Source organism: Carassius auratus, unplaced genomic scaffold (genome assembly GCF_003368295.1).
Source record: "Carassius auratus strain Wakin unplaced genomic scaffold, ASM336829v1 scaf_tig00215163, whole genome shotgun sequence".
In the NCBI taxonomy this organism is placed as follows: Eukaryota; Metazoa; Chordata; class Actinopteri; order Cypriniformes; family Cyprinidae; genus Carassius; species Carassius auratus.
The window spans coordinates 179,049-201,099 of NW_020527959.1; the positions used below are offsets into that span (position 1 = coordinate 179,049).

Here is a 22,051-nt window from a genome sequence, read left to right on the forward strand (position 1 = left end):
ATCAACCGATAATTTTTTCTGCTTGGTCAATTTGTTCGACTTTTATTTTGCTGAGAGCGGCAGTGCACACAGTGCTCACATTCTCCCTCGTTTACTGTCCTTGTTACAAGTTCTGTCTAATAAGGATAGAAGTCTGCCTAGTAATCAGATAGACTGGGTAAACAGAAGAATTAATGTATACAAAAAGTATTATAATGCTTAATTAATATATTATTAATAATGGAAAGGCAAACATTATAATACTTTCTTGTTTGCAGTCAGCATTAAGAAAATACACATTTATATAATTTAAACAAATCTTTGAATGGCTAATGAATATTTAATTTCACAAACCTTGCAAACTCAGTCGAATCCAGCTGTGAGATCTTATGAAGTGTGTGTTTTTATCCAGCATGATCGCGTGTTCTCTGTGTGACGATTGGTCCGTGTGAACTGAATGCTCTAAACTTTAAACTCGTGATTTTAAATTATGCTTCACTTTATGCATTTGCCCACTGTCATTTTCATATCGTTTTCTCTCTGTATTGTATGTAAAATTACTCTTACCCAGGCTTTATTTGAAAAATGCACAATAACTTCCCAGAATACTGAGTTTACTTCCTTTTTAATTATATTTTTATTAAATATTAATGTATTTGTAAAAATACTTTGCCATCTAAAGTATGTGTTTTTATTTTACACATTTATTTTTAAATCCATTGTCAAATGATTTCAAATGTCTTAAATATTCATAAAAATATATATATAATACTTATATCGGCTTCATTTTGCCCCCCCCTGATTTCCAAGATATCAGCATCGGCTGTAGAAAACCCGATATCGGTCGACCACTAGTTTTTGGTTTCAGTGTTAGACCTTACCATTCTTGAAAATAAAATATCTTATTTTTCGTTCTGCAAAAACAAAAGAAATCTACACAGGTTTGGAATGACACAAGACTGGGTACATTACTAATACATTTTTACAATTTTAGGACCAATATCACTAAATATAAACATACATTCTATAAACAAAAACTTTTAAATATTAAATTAAAATGTTATTTTAAAACTAAATGAAACATTCCAAAATGTAACAATTTGGTTAGGTAACTTTTTTTTAAATCTAATTTCTTTTTACACTATATTGAAATTTTGAGGATATTTACAGAAAACCAACATGGTAGGCAACATTTCTAAAACATTTTATTTTGGTTGTTTAAAAATAAAAAAAATATTTCAAACTTAAATTATCTAAACAAAACTTGGTAGAGATCAGTGCTATTTTAGCATCACTGCGATACTATCATTCAGTAGTTTTTGTTAATATTTCGAATAAGTTTTTATTTTTAATAATTTCTGTTTTCATTTTAATTTGAGTAATTTTTATATATGTCTATAATTTGTATTTATGTCTTAAATTTTATTGTTGTTTTAATTTATTTTAGTACATCAAGTTTAGTACACTAAAATGAGAAAGCTTGCCTTGACAATTTTATTTTAGTTATTAATCTTTATTTTAATTCAAGTAACTTTTTTAATGGTTTTAATTTTAGTTTCAGTTTTAGTTACTATAATAACCCTGCTACAGCCTCTTTTTTTGTAATCCATATATGTCTTAAATCCTAGTGATGTAAAAATTAGCAAATTAATCATTCATTTAAAGCAATTATCTTAAATGATGAAACATTTGTAAATCACTCCATCATACAACAACACTGATTAAACAAGTACTTTTAAGAATGAACCGTCCTGATGAACTGATTTGCTAAAATAAATATCGAAATCTACGAATTCTAATCTCAATCTTCTCAATTTCGAATCTGAGCCGCAGACACTGCCGGTGTATCTGACATTACTGCGACATCCACGAGCCGTGTAGAATGTTGAAGAACCACAGCGATGAACTGAGTTATGATTTTAATAAAGAATCTACTGTTCTCCAGGATCCCGTGCATCATTTGTATGGAATGATTCATCTTTTTTTGCACACATTTGCTTGACTTTTATAGAAATTTAAAGCCGAAAGACTGCAGGTATCATCGAAGCTCTACACGATTATCTTTACGGTTTTGCACTTCACTTAAATCAGGCCCTGGTACCTGTCTTCAATAACCAAGAAAAGTCAAATCTCCACAGGTTCAACACTATATTCGATCCGGAGAAATCAATACAGGATATGAATAGACTTCATTATATTATTTGTTCTTGGGAGAATACTTTTGATGTGGCGCCGAATCAATGTGTCTGCTTGGAAACAATAGTGCGAGTGCCTACAGCGTTTGTGTTTACATCCAGACGTTTCGTGTCTTTTGAAGAGCCTGATTCTCCCATTCAGTTCTTCCATGTCCCTTCAGTTCTGACTACAAGTCTCACTGATTGGAACACTTACAGCACATTCTTTCAATACTTTTATCTAAAAGGTGCTTCTTTCTTCATTGACCTGGACCTGACCTGAATTCGTCAGGCATGTGGAGAAAGAAACCAAGCCAGGCCCAGTCAAGCAGGTTTTATCCTTGAGGATAAAACATGGCAAAGGATCTGGAGAGGAAGCAGCAATCAGATCGGTGCGGATGTCGCACGCGGTCTCTCAGCGGTCCGACTCTCTTATGTGTTTGAAAGGACGCTTGCCACATTGTGTGTTCTGCACAAACTTATCTTCCAGATCCAAACCCCACAATTCACAACACTAATCCTCCACTAAACCCAAAATATTAACACAAAAACACATTTCCTTTCATCGCTCGCAGGAACATCTCTAAAGCAAGAAAAGCATCAGAAATAGTGATTATAAAGTGTAAGATGAAATACAAATGATGGCTTTTTAAACACGGCGGCGGATCTGTACTCGAAAGCATCCGGATTCTATCAAGAGCCCGAGTAATACTGTAATTAAATTTTCATATTAATTCAAAGGACAAATTTCTGAATGCAAAAAAAGCTCTTCCGTTCCCAAGTGTTCCCAGTGAACAGGTAGGAGAGGGAAAGACATTACCGAAACATTAAATCAGCCTTTAAAAAGAGTAAATGCATTTATTCAAAGATAGAGAATCAATTTGCATACAGATTCTCTATTTGATTACTCCCTAGACACAAGCAAGCCATGATGTGGAGAGTTTAGAAACACTTTTCAATCTGCAATCTAAATATTATGCTTAACTATACTGTATCTCATTTAGGACAAAGTTTTCTAATTAAAACTTTGTATACAGCTGAGACGAATGCGGGGCCGACAATACCAATTAAAAGTAATTGCGTGTCAATGCACAAACACAGTGCACACCATGACAAATTGTGTCATAAACTACAAACATACTTTGACTTGAGTTGCGCTGATTATTAATTATGGTGACGTCAGACAACAAGCAGGTTCAGAACACAACTAATCCAAGATCTGTTGATCGGTTTGAGCATCTCTGTAGTTCTGATCAGCTGTTTTTTTAAGTAATGAAGCAAAACGCTCTTAAAGCGAAAATCTTGCATATAAAAGTAAACAATTCAAAATAAAGATCAGACATGCTAGATGCATCTTTACTGCTTTAATATATATATATGTATATATATATATATATATATATATATATATATATATATATATATATATATATATATATATGTATGTATGTATGTATGTATGTATGTATGTATGTATGTATGTATGTATGTATATATATATATATATATATATATGTATGTATGTATGTATGTATGTATGTATGTATGTATATATATATATATATATATATATATATATATATATATATATATATATATATATATATATATATATATTAAATATTCAAACTTAATTAACATTGTTGAAACTACTTATTACATTCCAAAGGTATTTTTATCCGTACTGCAATTTATTATTTTATTCGCATATCCTTTCACAAACATCTGTCTGTGGTGGTCTTATTAATATAAAGTCTTATTAGATTATATTTGATTTTCAGCATATTTGTTCATTTTCAGCTCAATTTGAATGAGTGCTCATATAAAACATCCCGATCTGATAATGCACACTGTCTTGGACTGGGACTGAGAATCCACCGCTTACCTGTAACACTGTGGCTCCTGCATGAAGGAACTGCAATCCGGATTCTGCAGAGTCGATGCCTCCGGTGGCCAGAATGGGAAAACCAGGCAGAGCTTTCGCTATGGCAGACACTGCTCGCAATGCGATTGGCCGGATTGCATTTCCTGCACAGATGCAAGCAAATAAAAATAAAAAATCATATAAATGTATTGTTATCCACTGCAACAACTTAAAAAATAAAAAAATATCTCAGATCATGGGTGCACGGTCTACAGCAGACATAAATTATCTTCGCTAAATGGCGTCTCACCTTCTAAAATTTCAGGCTGAGATTCTCTAGGGAGCGCTGCGCCTCCTCGCATTACACCCTTTATTTATTTACCTGAGCCGCAATGTCTTGAATAAAATTAAAACCTCTGATCTGATCCCGCTGACAGACGGGGCCGTTTATCACATTAGATTTAACTTCATTCCACTGGCAGCCTTTTTTTCCCCTCATTGATCAGTGGGAGACATTGTCTCTCCTCATTTGGCGCTGGTGTCACTAAAGACAAAGAGCGCGGGCCAGCGCTCTCTCCCACGCGCTAAATGACCCTTATTAATGATACGGAGGAACACCGGCTCAGTCGATCGTCTCTGAAGAAGCATGTAATGTTAATGGCTTTTTCATGTATATTACAGAACATGTGAAACAGCAGCAAATGTATAAAAAACATTAGATGCACATTCATCTTATATAACATAAGGGGTATTAGGCATGTTAGTATTTTTAGGTTAGGTTTTTACCATCTTAACTGTTTCTTCTAGACAGAAATGATATGTGATGAGATGAATATCTCTTGATTCTCAGATTTTTATCTTGAGTAAAAAACGTAAGTAATCTCATATATCTCTCAATGTCTCAAACTGATGTCAGATTGGCTAAGATACCAAAATTTGCAGAAGTCAGAAGTCGTGAGATGATCTCAGATACTTCTTATCAAATTTCATACATTTCAAATATCTATTAACCCTCTGGAGTCTTAGGTTATTTTTGGGTTCTGTCATGCCCTAACATTTGTGCTTTTTTCAGTTACTTATAAACATCTAAATGGCTAAAGTCTAATCTCACTGTAATCAGCACATACTTGGCTATAATAATATGTGAGCAGCATCGATGTACATGATTGTGTTTTTGAGAAAAACATTTTTTATGCATGGTTAGTGAAAAACTAAAAATGTTAAATCACTTGAATAAGGCCATAAAACACATACAGAACATTGGTTCCCGGGACTTTTGAGAACTGGAGCTTGTAGCCTAGAATTTTTCTTTCTAAATTATCTGAAAATCATCTTGTTTACCCACTCACATAAAAAAATAAAAATAATAATGAATATATATATATTGATTTAAATTTTCTAAGACACTTTTTCTTGGTATTGCTCCTAGTTAGGGTTAAGGATTTGAACAAACATATAACTTAAATTGTTTAAATGTAACCACCTAGCAACCACCTAGAATACCTTAGCAACACAATAAATAACTTTAATAGCCACATCATGCCGGCAAGTCTTACACCTACATACAGTATCCTAGATTAATCTATTCATCTTCTTTTTTTTTTTTTTTTTTTGCTCTATACTCTTACTATAAGACAACTTTTTTACATTTGCATTGGGAATTTTCATTTAATTTTACTATACAGTTTGATAAAACAGTAAAGCAATAGCTAACACAAAATAAAACAAAACTAAAGAACCTTCTTCCACTACAAATAATCTTTTGTTGAATGGAAAGATTCCATGGATCTTAAAGGTTCTTAATGGAACCAAAGATGCCAATAAAGAACACATTAGTTTTAAAATGTTCTTCACACTAAGAACATATATGTTTCTTTGTTAAGCACTGCTCGCTAAAAGGTTCATTTGAACCAAAAATGGTTCTTCTATGGCATTACTTGGAAAAAAGGAACCTGTAGATGAATACATTTATTAAAAATGTTGTTCATTATACCAAATGCATTAAATAACTGAATATTATAGCAAAGTGTTTCAGAATTTTCAAAGAGACAGCTCCTCTAAAATGAACTGAAGTATGTTCACACAGTCAGTCTATCTTCTGCAATACCATTCTGTGCACAAGCCAATGAAAAACATTTGAAGAGCCATGTAATATACTGACACACATTCCAGTCTTCTCCGTCAGGGGACACTTAGCAGGTCTGCCAGCTGACACTCAAATCTAATCCAGGGCATTTAAACGGAAGGAGGAACCATATTCAGCGGCCATGCAGGAAGAGGACACTGACACCTCTAATTGCGTTAGAAATGGATGAGCTACTCTCAATGACTGCAGCCTCTCCACAGGTAGAACCCTGTCACCCAGGCACTGTTTTACAAACACAGAAAAAAATCATTCGCTTTTATGAGACTCCGCTGGAAAAAAAGAAATGAAAAAGGAGAAGGGGAGGGGCGCAGAGAGTCGAAGAAAGATTGACAATGGCGTCAAACTCCTTCACCAACCTCGTTTTCTTATTGGGAAACAACAAGCCTGATTGTTTCTGTATGATGCTGTGTGATGTCTTGCAAGAAACCGTTGCTTCTGGAGGGTCTGTGTTTGCGGGATAGAGGGGGAAAGGAGAAAGCTTCTCATCTCGGGTCGGTCCGAGGCGCTTACTAAAACGCTGCATGTTACACCTACTATTCCGATGAATAATCATGAGCACAGACAGATGCACGGAGAAATCAGACAAGACACTCAGGCCTGGAATTTGGAATCATCAAACAAAAAGAAGAAAAGCAATAGGAGAAAAAAAAAATCATGTACAAGGAGAGGCAATTAGGGAAATACACACAGACCTGACCTATGGTATGATAATGAACATCCTGTCTAACTCCCTCAAGCGTACACACACTCGCGCAGACAGAGAACACTGGGAATGGTAATTGAAGCCGAGGAAATACACAAGAGCTGTTCATTTGTATCAGAAGAGCAGAAGTTATTGTCTCAGAAGAGCTGCAGAAGGTTTCACCGATCTGTATTTGGAAATGAGGAATCAGATGTGAGAGGAAGTAGAAGTCATGGAGAAAGAGACTAAAATGTAGATGAAAAGCATGAGCTTAAGGGCTTCAAACACACACACACTCATCATTAAGATACCGTGTTAATCACTAATGGGTAATGCACAAAAAGAACACCAGAGAGATCGGCCGAGCTTCACTGGGTTTGCTGTAAATATTCCTCTTCCATATCTATACATTCATCTACTGTATATATTTCCATAATTAATGGAATTTGCTATTATATCAGTATACTTTTACATTCTTAATCAGGACTTTTTTTGTGGTCATTTTCTGGTTAATTACAAATAACCCTAACATTACATTTACTTGAAAGGCAAAACTGCATAAGCTATTACAATGTAAGTAGATAATTAATTGCCCAATAATTACTTTTAAGCATAAACCTTGCACACATTTTTGGTCAAGACATATTCTCTTCACATAATTTGAACAATGATTAATAAATATTTAGCTTCAAGTAAATTTACATTGTTTTGAGGAAATTTAGATTTCTTTAACAGAAAAAAAAGAAGAAAAAAAAAAAGAATTATTTTATGTTTTATTTTAGGCCTGGATTAATGGAAAACTGTACATATTTCTCAGAGCAAAATATATTATTTGAATAGAATTTGAATAAAAATGAATAAAAAATTTTCTTAACTGACCTTGGCATTGAAGATATTTATAAGTTATATATAATCTAATTCACAAAGATTATTCTGGTTTGTTTATAAGTGCCCACACCTGATCACCCTGATGTTCCATCCGCTGTCTTTCCTGGCAATCACATTAATATAAGAAGTAATTTCTATGTATACCTGATTTCATGTTGCAATAATATAATCAGAAGACCTCGTTTAAATGTGATGTAATAAAAAAAACTTAAGATAAATAACTGAAATTTGGGGAAATGTCATCAGTTCACCTTTTTTCTTTGATGAAATGATGGTGGCCACAAAACTAAAACAACCTCTGACACCCCAAAAACTGACACCAAACTGCAAAACATCACATCCCATGGCAAGCCACATCAGGAACTGACCTCAATGCAGGTCCAATGGCTAAAAAACAGCAAAAAAAAAATAAATAAATAAAAACACAATGCAAAGGCTGAGCGCCTCCTTAAAATAAGAGCACAACCCTTACCATTAAGCTGATTATTAGCAACATCGTGTTGCAGAAAACTGAAAAGTTACAGTACAAGTTAATACACAGTTACATCTAATCAAAAGCAGGTATTTTTAATTATAAAAACCAGCCCACAAATTAAGGTACGGGGGTGGATGATGTGCCATAATTAATACTTAAACTACTCGTTATTACTTGTAGATGTGCAGTGCCATGGAGAGTAACCTGTTCTACATTTCTTTCTTATTTAATACTAATCCAATTATGATGCAAATGAGGACAAAGCATGCACTGAAATAACTCACACCACCGCATAAATAAATCAACACTCGTCAAAATATATTTATAGATTACCAACCAATAAAAAAACCTAGATTATATTTAATGTACACTACTGTTTAAACTTAGTTTTTTTTTCTAAATAAATGAATTATTTTTGTTCAGCAAGCGCACATTAAACTGATGAAAAATGACAGTAAAGATGTTTATAATGTAAAAAGATTTCTATTTCAAATTCATTCATGTGACACTGAAGACTGGAGTGATGATGCTGACAATTCAGCTAGGCGTCGCAGGAATACATGACATTTTGAATTATATTCAATCAGAAAAAAGGTTATTTAAAACTGTAATAATATTTCACAATATTACAGTTTTTAATGTATTGTTATTTAAATAAAAAAAAAAAAAGCCTCGGTGAGCAGAGGAGACTTCTTTCAAAACAACTCCAAACTTTTGAATGATAGTGGATTATCAGTTATGTTTAATATATTTGCATTAGCTTCATTTTATAGCCCTTACCTTATTTAACCTTTTACATTAATTATCAGATGAAGACAGACATCTATTCATGCACTGAATGCGGACACACTGATGTCTCTCTGGTCTCTTCTCTGGGTCGATGGACTCAAGAGTGATTGACAATCTAATTCAGTGAGTGTGTTATAGATGCCTCTTCTGCCGCGTGTTCTTATCATTAGCAGTTAGCCTATGGTTATGTTCACAGCCCACTGCTGTTCTCCGCCCAGAAGATTTAAGGGCCTGCCCTTTAGAGAATATTTAACATAAAATTGAAATCTTGACAGCGGTGAGAAATCCGTCCTGAGCGAGGCAAATTTAATTAATCAGACCTACTGTACCGTGCTCTGTCCAACACAGCAGGCCGCAAATTAAACAGCTGAGAGCTCGCTGCATCCTAACCGTATCACCTCCGCTCTGTACCGGGCAGAAGGTAATGCAATGAGATCTGGCTAGATGCAAATATCAAAAAAGCAAAAGGGAAAACTCAAGCAGACAAACTCTGCATATTTCCCAAGAGCCCCTCACATAGACGATGCATTTCTGACCCGAGCGAGAACCACAGATTCAGAACTGGGACTGTTTTTCTTTTTTTATGCGGCGCCGCATCTGTGCCGAAACTCCCAGAGGATTGTTTAAGTAGTAAACGAAAACTGTGTGTACTCTTTGCATTTGACTGTAATGTGGCTGAACGTACAGCGGGTGACCGCGGCGCTCAAACGTGCCGGCGTTCTCTCACTGTCATTACTGAAAGATCACGCTTCTGTTCCCTTCAGCATGACCATCACCACAACAAGCACATAGAATGAGGCATTATGGGTATGCTGGGAAAGGATGAGGTGAGATTGCAGCTCCAGCGCTGCACAGGTGTGTTTCTCTGAGGGTTGAAGGGAAAAAGTCTCAGTGATGAAATGTTAAAGAAATAGTTCATACATAAATCTGTCACTGTTTACTCAAGCTTCCAAATCCATATGATTTTCTTTCTCCTGTAGAAACTTTTTTTGAAGAAACTAGTAAAAGCATGTAAGCTTGTTTTCTCAATGGAATTAATTTAAATTTATTTGTGTATTTTTTTTTTTTTTTTAATTCAACTTTTTATGTCACAATTTTGATATTTTTTCTCACAATTTTAGACCGTTGAGATCTCACATTTCAGAAAAAAAAGTTAAAAAAAAAAGACGAAAAAATAAAAGGTAACTGCAGAGGATCCATTGCACCTTTTCCAAAAATGTCAATATTTTTAGAAACTTCAAAAAAACTTTTTTTCTTGTCTTTTTTTTTATAAAAATATGTGAAGTGGGAGCTGGAGGCCTTGAAAAATTCCAACAAGCCTGGAAATAAAATAAAATAATAGTATTTAAAGAAAAACAAAAACAAAAGTTAAGTTAAAAGTAAAATTAAAAATACAGTAATAGTCTGTGAATTCAAATCTGATTGTTTTTTCTTGCAAGTTAACATTTTGCAATTTTAATGTTAAACTTTTTTCTTTTTTTTTTTTACATTTTCCTTTTTTTCTCAGAAATGCAAAAACATACATAAATACATAAAAAAAACTGAATTGTGAGACAAACTAAAATACTAAAATTGATAAAAAAGTCACAATTACCTTTTTATTTTTTTATTCCGTGAGGTAAATAATCTTTTATAAAATGTGAATGAAGAATGTAAGTGACAAACAACAAAAACTCTAAAGGTTTCATTAAAATAGACTTGACATTCTCAGTCATACTTCACTTATTCATTCATTATAGTTTTCAGGATATTCGCCAAGTAAAAGAAAAAAAGAATATCTTGATTTCCACAGAAGAAAAAGTCATACAGGTTTGCAACAACATGTGGGTCAGTAAACAATGACAGAGTATTCATTTTTGGGTGAACTTTCCCTTTAAAGAAGAGGAAAAGAAGCAGATGGGCATAACTGATACAGTGAGGGTCTCTCATGGGAATAACAGAGAGCTACTTTCTCCCTCTCTTTCTCTGAAAATGTCAGGCAGACATCCACGGCCACATCCTACAGCTCTCAAAGGGTCCCTGATTCCACCCACTCCATGACACTGTGCTAATGCACTCTCAGGAAGGTCAATACTCACACAAACACACACACGTCTCAGTGCTCTGCTCAGCTATTGAAAGGATCCTCCCAGAGCACTTTTAATTGTCAGTCGGTACAGGCCACATACAGTCAATCTAAAATCCATTAAATTGAAAATTTTAGTTGCAAAAAGTGAGGTTACTTTTATAACTTTATTTTGGTAGGTCAACAGGTCTTCAAAAAGGCGAACCTTTTTCCTTAGTTTTTTTTTTGAGCATTGTTGGAATGTAAAATATTATTCCATAATATACTCTTAGAGCTTTCAAATAGATTTTACACTGATTAATCCAGTTATTTAAGAATAACAGCTGCAGTAATAAGTAAACATATAATAATATATATAAAAAAAATAAAGATAAAATAAAAGCAAACTAAAGAATAAAAAAATCAAACACTCACATTTCTAAAACAAAACAAACAAATGCAACCTTAAAACAAAAATCTAATTGTTAACATAAAAGCAAAAAATAAATAAAAATAATAATAATAATAATAATATATAATATACTAGAAACACTCATTTCTAAAACAAAAATAAAAGCAAGCTTTTTTCTTTGAAAGACACGGTTCTAAAATAAAATACAATACAACTAAATAATTATAAAGAAGTTTAATGAGCAGCTTGTAAAGCTACTTAGACTGTACTGATTGTGTGAACACAAAAAAAAAAAAAAAAACTTAATCTAGTACTATGCTGAACTATAATTAACCCCATTCCATAATGAATCCAAGTACCAACATATTAGTAATGCTAATGCTAACACAAATATTCCTGTTGTATGCTAGCACTGTACTGTAATACACTCCACTGTACTGTACAATACTACACTGACAAGGCCTGTGTTTTGACTGAGAAGTAGAGAAACAGAATTGAGGATGAATATTTCATGCTGGCTTCCACTAAGTTCGGGTGGTTTTCAGTACAGTGTTTATTTTTCTAACACACCATTTGTCTTTGTCATCCATTCAGTGTGGACAAAAAAATGAAACGTGCTTTATTGAAGTAGATTAGTTTCCCATGTCTATTTATATAGAACTTCAATTTAAAAAAGCAGTGTGTTCTGTCAGAACACAGGGGTGCGTGTGTGTGTGTGTGTGTGTGTGTGTGTTGTACTTGAGAAGTGTGGGGAGATGTCTGTGAAATAAGAGTCAGAGCCTGTGATCTCACAGGTATATGATCACTATCAGCTGTGCTGTAAACACACACACACACACACACACACACACACACACACACACAGAGAGACACTGATACTCTTGCGTATGAAGTGTGTAAGTGTCTCTTCCTGTGAGGACAATGTGTGTTTACACAAATGGGTTAAATAACTACAATCACCACAGATAAGAGGTGGTTATTCAGCTCAGAAACAGCATGTGAACCGTAGCTCTTCATCCTGAAGCTTACATCTGATCTTACGCTTTGAGGTCTTCACTGCAGGTAACAAAACAACTACACATAAAACACTTTGTGCCAACTTACTCGCTTAGATCAAGAGTACAGCTCTCTCAGAGATACACAACATCTTTCCTGAAGATACCAAGCTGACTGCTTCATAATACTTAGAGCTTTTATGTTTCCACTTCTTACTTTTAATGCTATTATGCGATAATAGCTTACACACCAATGGATCCTCTGCAAGAATGGGTGCCATCAGAATGAGAGTCTGAACAGCTGATAAAAACATCACAATAGTCCACATGACTCCAGTCCATCATTTAACATCTTGTCAAGTCAAAAGCTGCGTGTGTTTTTTTTTTTTTTTTCAAATCATTGTTTTCGGCTAAAACACAACCACGGCCAAATGTATCTTCTATCCATAATATTATTTTCTCTGAATCAGGAGAGAAATATGCACAGATGAAGCACCGTTTACAAGCCAAAACAGTCCAAAAAAAGTTCGAAACAAACATGTTGGTGGATTTCAATCTGAGATGACAACAGTTGTTAAAAAAAACAATTAGCTGTTACTTAGCTCTCATTCTGACGGCACCCATTCACAGCAGAGGATCCATTGGTGAGCAAGAGATGTAATGTGCATTTCTCCAAACCTCCAAAAGGTGGTCATACAGTCTCAGAAAAAAAAAAAGGTACAAAAGCTGCCACTGGGGCAGTACCTTTTCAAAAGGTACAAATATGCACCATTTAGGTCCTCATATATACCTCTAAGGCACTTATATGCACCCTTTTGGGGTAAATAAGGTTCAAAGATGTACCTTTTGAAAGGGTTCTGCCCCAGTATAACAGCTTTTGTACATTTTTATATTTTTCTGAGAGTGTATATTAATGAGTTTCTGGTTGAGGTTTTGAGCTGACAGATTTTGTCTGCATAGAACCTCAAACTGTTTCTACAACAGCAAATTAGTTTTTCCTCGACACGTCCCCTTTAAAATCAAGCACTGCGGCTAAAGCCCTGGTGAATAACAGTACATCACAGGTATATTTGTTTCCAGGCTGCTGGCAGCTCGCAGGCCTGCAGGAAGAGCAAAGGGTGATGGATGTTTGGAGGGTGGAGCCGGGGAGACCCTTGCAGGCCGGGGCGGGCGCCGCTCCTGAGGGATGTCACCGAGCTCCAAACTGCCACAGCATAAATGGGGAAAAGATGACATTGAGTAGTTCTGCTTACATAAAATACTGCTGCAATAGTTTTGTGATTAATTTTTAATGTTGCTCCTCAGCAACCCTGTTCCTGTCTCCAAACCAATGCACCCTTTTCATGGGTTTCAGTTCAGGTTTTCAGGATTGTGTGAGAAAGTAGTAGACAGAGAGGTGTGGATAGAGAAGGCCAGCAGATAAGAAAGACTCCTTTGTCAATCCGTCCAAACACACACACACACACACACACACACACAATGAAAGAAGTGGCATTAACTATGCAACAGCACAGTGATACAGTACAGAGAACAACTGCATTCACATTAATTATTAAGGAAGGGAATGAACACACCGCTGGTCTGAGAATATATCCCTGATGAGCAGGATGTGTGTGTGTGTGTGTGTGTGTGTGTGTGTGTGAGAGAGAGAACATAAGCCTTGTTAAGGCATAAAACATCACACACACAACACTTGATACTTAATCACACTGTTATCAGCATGTTTCCATTAAATAAAAGATAAACAAACAATAAATAAACAACAACAATAATGAATAAATTAGATTTGTAAATTTTCTTTTCAAGATACGACATGGTATAATACTGTTAGGGCTTTAATTTTTTTTTATTAAAATAAAATAAAACTGAATATGTTTCTATGAAATAAAAGATATAAGAACAATAAATAAATAATGTATAAACTAGAATTTTCTTCAGAAAATCCGAAACGGTACAATATGATACAATACTATTAGGGCTTTTAAAGAGGCTTTCTATTTAAAATTGTTGATTGAATAAATGATGATGCAGATGCATGATATTCTGATTAAACAACCAATTACTTGTTGAGAAAAAAATATGAAATAATAATAAATGAACACTCAATGCACAACCCTTGATACTTGATGAGAACACATTAGTGAAATAGGTTGTTGCCAAGGTGTTGCTATGAGGTTAAGGTATTCTTAGTGCTCACATTGCTACGCATTTACTACACAACTCATTTGTGTAAAGTTGATCTTAGCGCAACTCTGTTGCATCACCAGTGGTCTCTGCTGTATGAGTAGACTGAAATCAGCAAACATCTCATGCTAGATATCAATGTCTGGTTGTTTTGCTGGTGCAAATCGCTGCTAATGTGAACACTTCATATGAATTGGATCATTTGAACAGATTAATAAATACAATTCATAGAGTGTTTTTTTTTCATTAAAAAGAGAAAGATTTTGTTAAATGCTGCTGTTTAGTTTCAGCTATATAAACTTTGGTGTGTTCTGCTTTGTGGTTGTATTAGGTAAACATTTCCCTGTTTAAGTTTGATACTGTAACTCCAATTACATAGTTTTTTATTGTTCACCATGTGAAAATTGGCTCAAAATGTATATGATCTCCTCTCCACCAGCGTGACTTGAGGTCATGAGCAACACTAAGTGAATCTTAGCTTACCAAGTACCACTAATAAATGGAATGAAAATGTTCTAAAGAAAGTGCCACAGTCAGAATCCTTCAGATGTCAGTGGACGGATATCAGTGTGAAATCCATCAGCGTGGTCCCTGTAGTGTGGCGAAGAAAAACATTATTCTTTTGAAGACGCATCTGTTTAATGTCTTCATAGAGAGCTTTATGGCGGCAGAGAACGTCAATATGCCATGGCAACCAGAAGACTGCTTTTCAAAGCTCTCTGTTGACGCTCAACACCAAGGATAAAAATGCTTTCCTGAAAGCTCTTGCCACACACTCATAAAACAAAATATTCACACCGTAGTTCTTAAAATGATGGAGAGGTTATCTGGGAACATCCTGAAGAACTACAATACATTGTAAACTAGATGTACCTGCTGGTTCTTTCCGGACTCATCTACCAGATCATACCATAGTTCAGCAGCTGCAACCCATTTCAAATAGCATGCACTAAAAGACTACATTCTTTGCTGTAGATAAAAGCTTTCATACAGTGAGGTCTAATAGTCAGAGATTGCAATATGGAATTCAAAACTATTTAACTATTATATTAACTATTATATCTTTAATATATTTTTAACGTTTACATTAGCTGTGGCCTAATGGTTAGAGACTTAGACTAGTTACCAGAAGGTCGCCGGTTCGAATCTCGAGTCTCTTTTATATATTTTATACAACATTTCCTTCTGGTCCTCGAATCTGATTGGCTGAGAGAAGTGCGATATTCAAGTGATATACTGTAGGAACTCCATCCATTCAGGGTTTGTATCACTCCGCTTGCAGTATTTTTCACAACAAGTGTCATGACGGACCCCCAAGTCCACTATAATTTTATAAATCAGAATCACCCTTAACAGATGAAAGAACAGTGCGACAAAGATATCGCTTTCCTCAGCGGATTTTCAAATTAAAGTTTTATTGTGAATATGAGATTGAGCTAAAGAATTAATGTCTATCAGATGAAGGTAATCACACTCGCTCAGTCCATCTCTCTCTCATAATACTCTACTCAATATGATACACAGCTTTTAAAACAGAAATATAATAAGCTTTTAATGAAGCAACTCAATGTTCCTTCAGTATTAGTTCTAAAGTAACATTTTTGGATTAGTAACGGAGGCTTGAGCTTAGCTGTTAAACTGTCAAACTGAGATTTGAGTCTGTGGCAGAAAACACCCAGTTTGAAAGAGCAAATGTGCTCATGTTCACCTCATGGCGTGGAAAATGATCCGTGCTGCTATCAAACCCTGTATAATGTATGCCAGCAAGATGTCCATATTTCACAATATAGTGCACAAACTGTTTTATCTTGTAGCAAAAGCCCTGCAGATAAGCTGTTGTACGATTTCAGCACTCCACCAACCTCCATTCCATCTGTCCGTTCTATTAAAGCTTCTGACTGGTTTATAAACACACACAAACATGCACACGCATTCATATGCACTCCCATACACCTTGAATGGGCGGGGAGGGGGTGGGGGGTGTAGATGTGCATGCATAGTCTGTCTGTGCCACACACCCGTTAAACCTCAGAGGAGAAAGAAATGGATCCAGTGAGGTGGGTGACACTCACCAGACACTCCACCATATGTGGTGCGCCTTCCTCGGCCGATGCCAGGCCAGGGAGAGCCGTCTGCCTTGAGTCCCATCAGCCCCGAAACCGTGTTGGTGGCTGTGACGCCATCTGCTCCACCTGTGCCAACAGGGAAGAGACATTAGGCACGGGGAAGAGGGAGGGAGGAAGGGCAAATTCCTAAAACATCTGGAGCCCAAAACCTGCGGGTCTGTTTGTGTGGAGCTTCTAACTCGTCCAGGAGACGTCAGGCTGTTATTCGAGGTTATGAGGGGAAATGTGTTTCTAGGGCAGATCTAATGTCTGGACTGGGAAAGAGTTTTATAGAGGACATGTTCTACACTTCTGTTTCTTTTCCCTGAAGTCCATTTATAATATTAGTCAAGGTTTCTTGCATAATTTTTTTTTTTTAATTTAGTTCGAAATGACCATTTTCCACCATTCTCTGACCTTTAGAATTAAACAGGCTGTTTTTTGTAACTGTACCTTTAAGACTTCTATACATAAATTATGACCAGTAAAAAAAAATTAATATGTTTATATATATTACCAGTCAAAAGTCTGCAAAAAAAAAAAAAATGTTAAAAAGACAATTGATTTGATCAACAATACAGTAAAACAGTAATATTGTAAAATATAACAATTTACAATAACTTTCAGAAATCAATGTGCTTTTTGGAGCTCATTTATTAATATTATTAGTATTGATATTATGAATATTGGTGTTTAATTATTCATAATAGTTTATAGTTATTAATAATAATAAAAAAAAAAAAACTTTTGCTAATATTAAATTAAAGAAAATTGTGGAAACTGAGATACTTTATTCAGGATTCTTTGATGAAAGAAACCTTTCTTTTTCAAAATTAATAATAATAAGAGAAAGTTTCTTGAGCAGTAAATCAGCATATTAGAAAGATTTCTGAAAGATCATTAAAAGCCACTGAAAATTCAGCTTTGCCATCAATTTAATTTTAAAATAAATGAAAATAAAAACAGGTCAGGTTTTAATAAAAATTTACACTATTCTGTATTTACTATATTTTTGATCAAATACATGCAGACTAAGTGAGCAGGGACTTCTTTCAAAAACATTTAAAAAAATATGAATTATTCCAAACTTCCAACCAGAAGTGTATTTTATTATTTTCATGTTCTACAGAATGATGGGAAATGTAGTTGGGTTGCACAGGCCTATTGCCTTTACTGTGAAAGTTGAGTGAGATGAGTTTGAGAAAATCAATATTATCATCCCAAACCGGTACAAATTTACAATAAAAATGACCAAATACCTTCCTGTGCAGCCTTGGCAATATCCACGATGTTAGTCACATTAGGGGTGAGTTTGGCAAAGAACGGGATCCGAACAGCCTGCCGAACCCACCGACAGATGTTCCGCACCAGCTCTGGATCCTAGTCAAACGGGTCATTAAACCAACAAGCAAACTTAAACAATGACAAAAGAGGCATGAGAAAACAAAACGGCAGAGATGAACTTAAGACATAGAAGTCATATTGACCACTTTTATGATAATTCCATGGTGTTCTGCATCCGGTGTTGAATCCTGAAAGCTCTAGTCATCATTCACTGTAATTAAAGTCTTCTGAAGTTCTTCAATAACTTGTTAGGAGTGGAATGAGGGCAGGGTGAACTATTCCTTTAAATATTAGTAGACTCTTAGACCTGAGCCTCTCTCTGTATATATGTGTGTGTGTGTGTGTGTGTTGGAGAGAAAGAGAATGAGCGAGTGATAGATGGAGAGGGGAGCCTGTAGTCGCTGGTGTGAGAGAGAGAGGGATCATAACAGTGTGAACTGCTGTTCCAGGAGGATTCATGCTTTATTAAGCTGCCCTGGTCTGTCAGACTGTGCTGTTTAGTGAGAGAGAGACTGAGAGAGAGAGAGAGAGAGAGAGAGAGAGAGAGAGAGTGAGAGCAGAGGGTTCGGTATTTGGTATCTGAAGAAAGGCTGCATGTCTCCCTAACACTTCTGAAGTAAGACCACAACTGCAAATTAAACAGTGTTTAAAAAGGATAATTAATTGGATAACTTCCTAACTTTATGTAGCTAGATCTTAGAAAATTTAAATCAGAAACCAATCACAAAGTATGGCACAACATTTTGAGAACTCCTTTTATATCAGTGATTTATTAAAATGTACAAATGTGTGCGTGTGTGTGTGTGTGTGTGTATATATATATATATTTTTTTTTATTATTATTATTATTATTATTATTTTTATTATATAAATATTTTATAACATTATAAATGTCCTTACTGTCATTTTAGAATTTAATGCATTTTTACTAAATAAAAGTATTATTAAATTCTTTCAATAATAATAATAATAATAATAATAATAATAATACAATCTAATAAGTTATGTAATTATATTTTAAAATATTTTAAATAAAGACGAGAAATTACAAATAAAATGATTATTATATTATATTAACTGTTTTTATTATTTTTTGTCTTTTTTCTTTGCATCCACTATCTTTTGTGTGACTGTTTGACAACCTATGCATTCGGCCCCGTTCCTCAAGTCCTCAAAAGAAGATATAACCACATTAAACCCTTTATACCCCTATGAGGTAAAACAGTCATGGTTTAATTCAAGCAGCGAAGTCTGATGTCGGATCAGTCGGGATGCTTTAAAAGACTGTAAACCTGAGATGGAGCTTTCATTCAGTACAGCCGCCGTTCCCTTTCTAATCCCTGTCCTTCTCAGTCTCTCTTTTCTTTCACAGGAAATGGGTCTCTGTTTTGACGTATCCAATAACGGCTGGCGTATATTCCCTTGAGCAATGGGTCTGTCCGTCTCTATAAAGAAGTGTGATGTACACGCTGTATGTGCAAAGTCGAGTTCTAAGGTCACTCCCTGCACAGGAAAAGGTTAGCGTTTGATTTTTAAAACCATTAGCCAGAATTGATTTGTAAGAATACAGAAGCCCACGGAACAACACATCTCCTCCTGACTATTTCCTTTCCATTTCTGAGGCATGCTGAGTGATTCAGTGCAGTACAAAAAACGAAGAGCAAAAAAAAAAACAGCACTGTGGGATCTGGTGTGTCCTTGGGTGTGTATTTTACCTGAGATACACAAGGATTCCAGATACATTTGCACCCAAAAGTATTGAAAATGCATTTGAAAGGCTCTAAAAGAGAAGGAACAGGAAAGGTTACGCCATTTAAGATGACAAACTCATTCCCCACATTTTTTTGTATGAAAATATTAGATTTATGCACTCGACTCAGCAGTGAGCACCATCCATGGCTATTTGAACTGTACTTATTTGTATTTCTACAAAAGATTCTTACCTAACCCAATAAAACAAAACAATGCACGGTTATCAGCATTCTTTCAATTATAAACAACATAGGTTTGTACAAATGTATATAGAATGTATTAATAATAACAAGGAACGACTGTTTACACTAATTTGGACTTGAAATGGTGACAATCATTGTTATATTTGAAAATATACTACTATGCTGTTCATATATATGAACTAATGAAAAAAAAAATACATTAAAATTACATACAGCATGTATTTGCACTTATTAAAATGTGTAATTGTAAACATTCTTACAACTATGAAATGTATGCATTTGTATCAACAAAAAAGTGTGAATGTCTACATTCTTACGCGTTTCGACTGTCAACATTTTTACTAAATCTATCAGCATTTATTTGTACAAACAGAAAAAAGCCCCACAACTGTCAACATCCTTACAAATGTTCATCAATGCTGCATTTATTTAAATTTAAATTAAATAAATGTATGCATTAAGAAGAAGCTTTTATCCAAAGCGACTTACAGTGCATTCAGGCTATCATTTTTTACCTATCATGTGTTCCCGGGGAATTGAACCCACAACCTTGCGATTGATAGCACAGTGCTCTACCAATTGAGCTACAGGACCACGATTTATTAATCATGATTAATTTAATCAAAAATACAGTAAAACTGTATAAAAAAATTACAGAATGTCTTACTATCATACCGACCACAAATATTTGAACAGTTGTGTATTTAAACTAATATTAAAAATGCATGACTGGCACTTTTCCTACGAATATACATCATTTCTTTAATGGAAACTCAGAGCTGCCTGCCAGCACTGAGGGCTGAGTGAGTGGCGTCCGCCTGGTCCGAGCCCTGTGTCCTGAGGGAAGATGGTAGCATTTGAGGGAAACAACAGCAACAGACTTACAGGAAGCAGGACAGGCCATCCTCCCAAAGGGTCATGGGAAATTGCATTACGCCTGCCGCAGTACGAGGCACAGGGGTCGTGGCCCGCAGCCAGACACCAGCCACCAAACAGATGCTGCCTGTAAGAACTCTGCTCTCGCACCGGAGACCGCCGCTCCCTCTGAGGGCTTCCCGTGACAGCTTATTACAGGCCAGCTGGGGTGAGAGCCGCTGTCTGTGGTCCAGGGAGTCTGGAGCAGGGATGCTTTTTCCTTCTAAGCATTTTGCTGTACACAGTATTACACGCTTTGATGGAGAGAGAGCGCACCTGTGTAGCTGGCCTGCTTTCTGCAGTGAGTCTATGACCCGGCACCACCCCGTTTCACATGGAGAGGTGCTTTCCATGGTCCTGGAAGTGCAGCGGACCTACCACAGCAGTCATGAGCGTTTTAAAAAGGCGGCATGCCTTGCAGACAGAGAGCTTTCGAAACTGCTGAAGAGCATTCAGAGATGAAAATCGACTTGTGAGCTGCAATAAGGGCTGAGTGAATTGCACAGAGACTCCAGCAGCACTGATTTGGCAGGTGGCCGCGTGGTTAAGGATGGGGGGGAGGCCTTGTATGAAATGAAAGGAGGGGGTGCGCCGGATTCTTTATATAATTTTTGTGCAGTCACTGCAGGGAACCAGAGCGCTTTTGCTACTGGAAGAGAAGGAAAGGAAAAGAGAGAGATGGAAAGCGTCCCGAAGCCCCCTCAGGCTGTGAGGGGAGGGGCGAAGGGGAACGCTGGGAGGAATGCAAGAGTAATAGCAGCTTTACACCTGAAATTTTAATTTTACAGTGCAAGGTCACATAAGGTGGGCGCTCTCGTTAAGGGCTGCCGGGTCTCGCAGGAGGTATGATGGAAGTCGGGTGTCACTCGGCCCTGTTTGGTAGGCTCAAAATAACTCTGGGAACGAGAGTCGGTTTTAATTTGCGAAACTGGGGAACTGTGTTGAAGGCAGAAGGTGAAAAAAAGATGAGATCCCGAAGGATGTGGAGTCAAACTTGAGCGAGAACTCTGTGACCCCCTGCCAGAGATCTTTCCCTCTCACATTTCTTTTCCTATGATTACAAATTGTTAAAAATTTATTTTGCCAACCGAATTACTGAA

General features: G+C 35.7%; 1 protein-coding gene across 2 annotated transcripts in view; it reads right to left on the reverse strand.

Annotated features, from left to right (window-relative positions):
- Window positions 1–22,051, reverse strand: part of LOC113093832 (dihydropyrimidine dehydrogenase [NADP(+)]-like) — a 149,836-nt gene that overhangs the window by 19,888 nt on the left and 107,897 nt on the right. For both annotated transcript variants that reach the window (XM_026259409.1, XM_026259410.1), the window contains 3 exons: window positions 17,997–18,117; window positions 16,705–16,824; window positions 4,039–4,181 (listed from right to left, as the gene is read on the reverse strand). In XM_026259409.1, coding sequence (XP_026115194.1) covers window positions 4,039–4,181; window positions 16,705–16,824; window positions 17,997–18,117 — 384 coding nt within the window. The remainder of the gene's footprint in view (window positions 1–4,038; window positions 4,182–16,704; window positions 16,825–17,996; window positions 18,118–22,051) is intronic.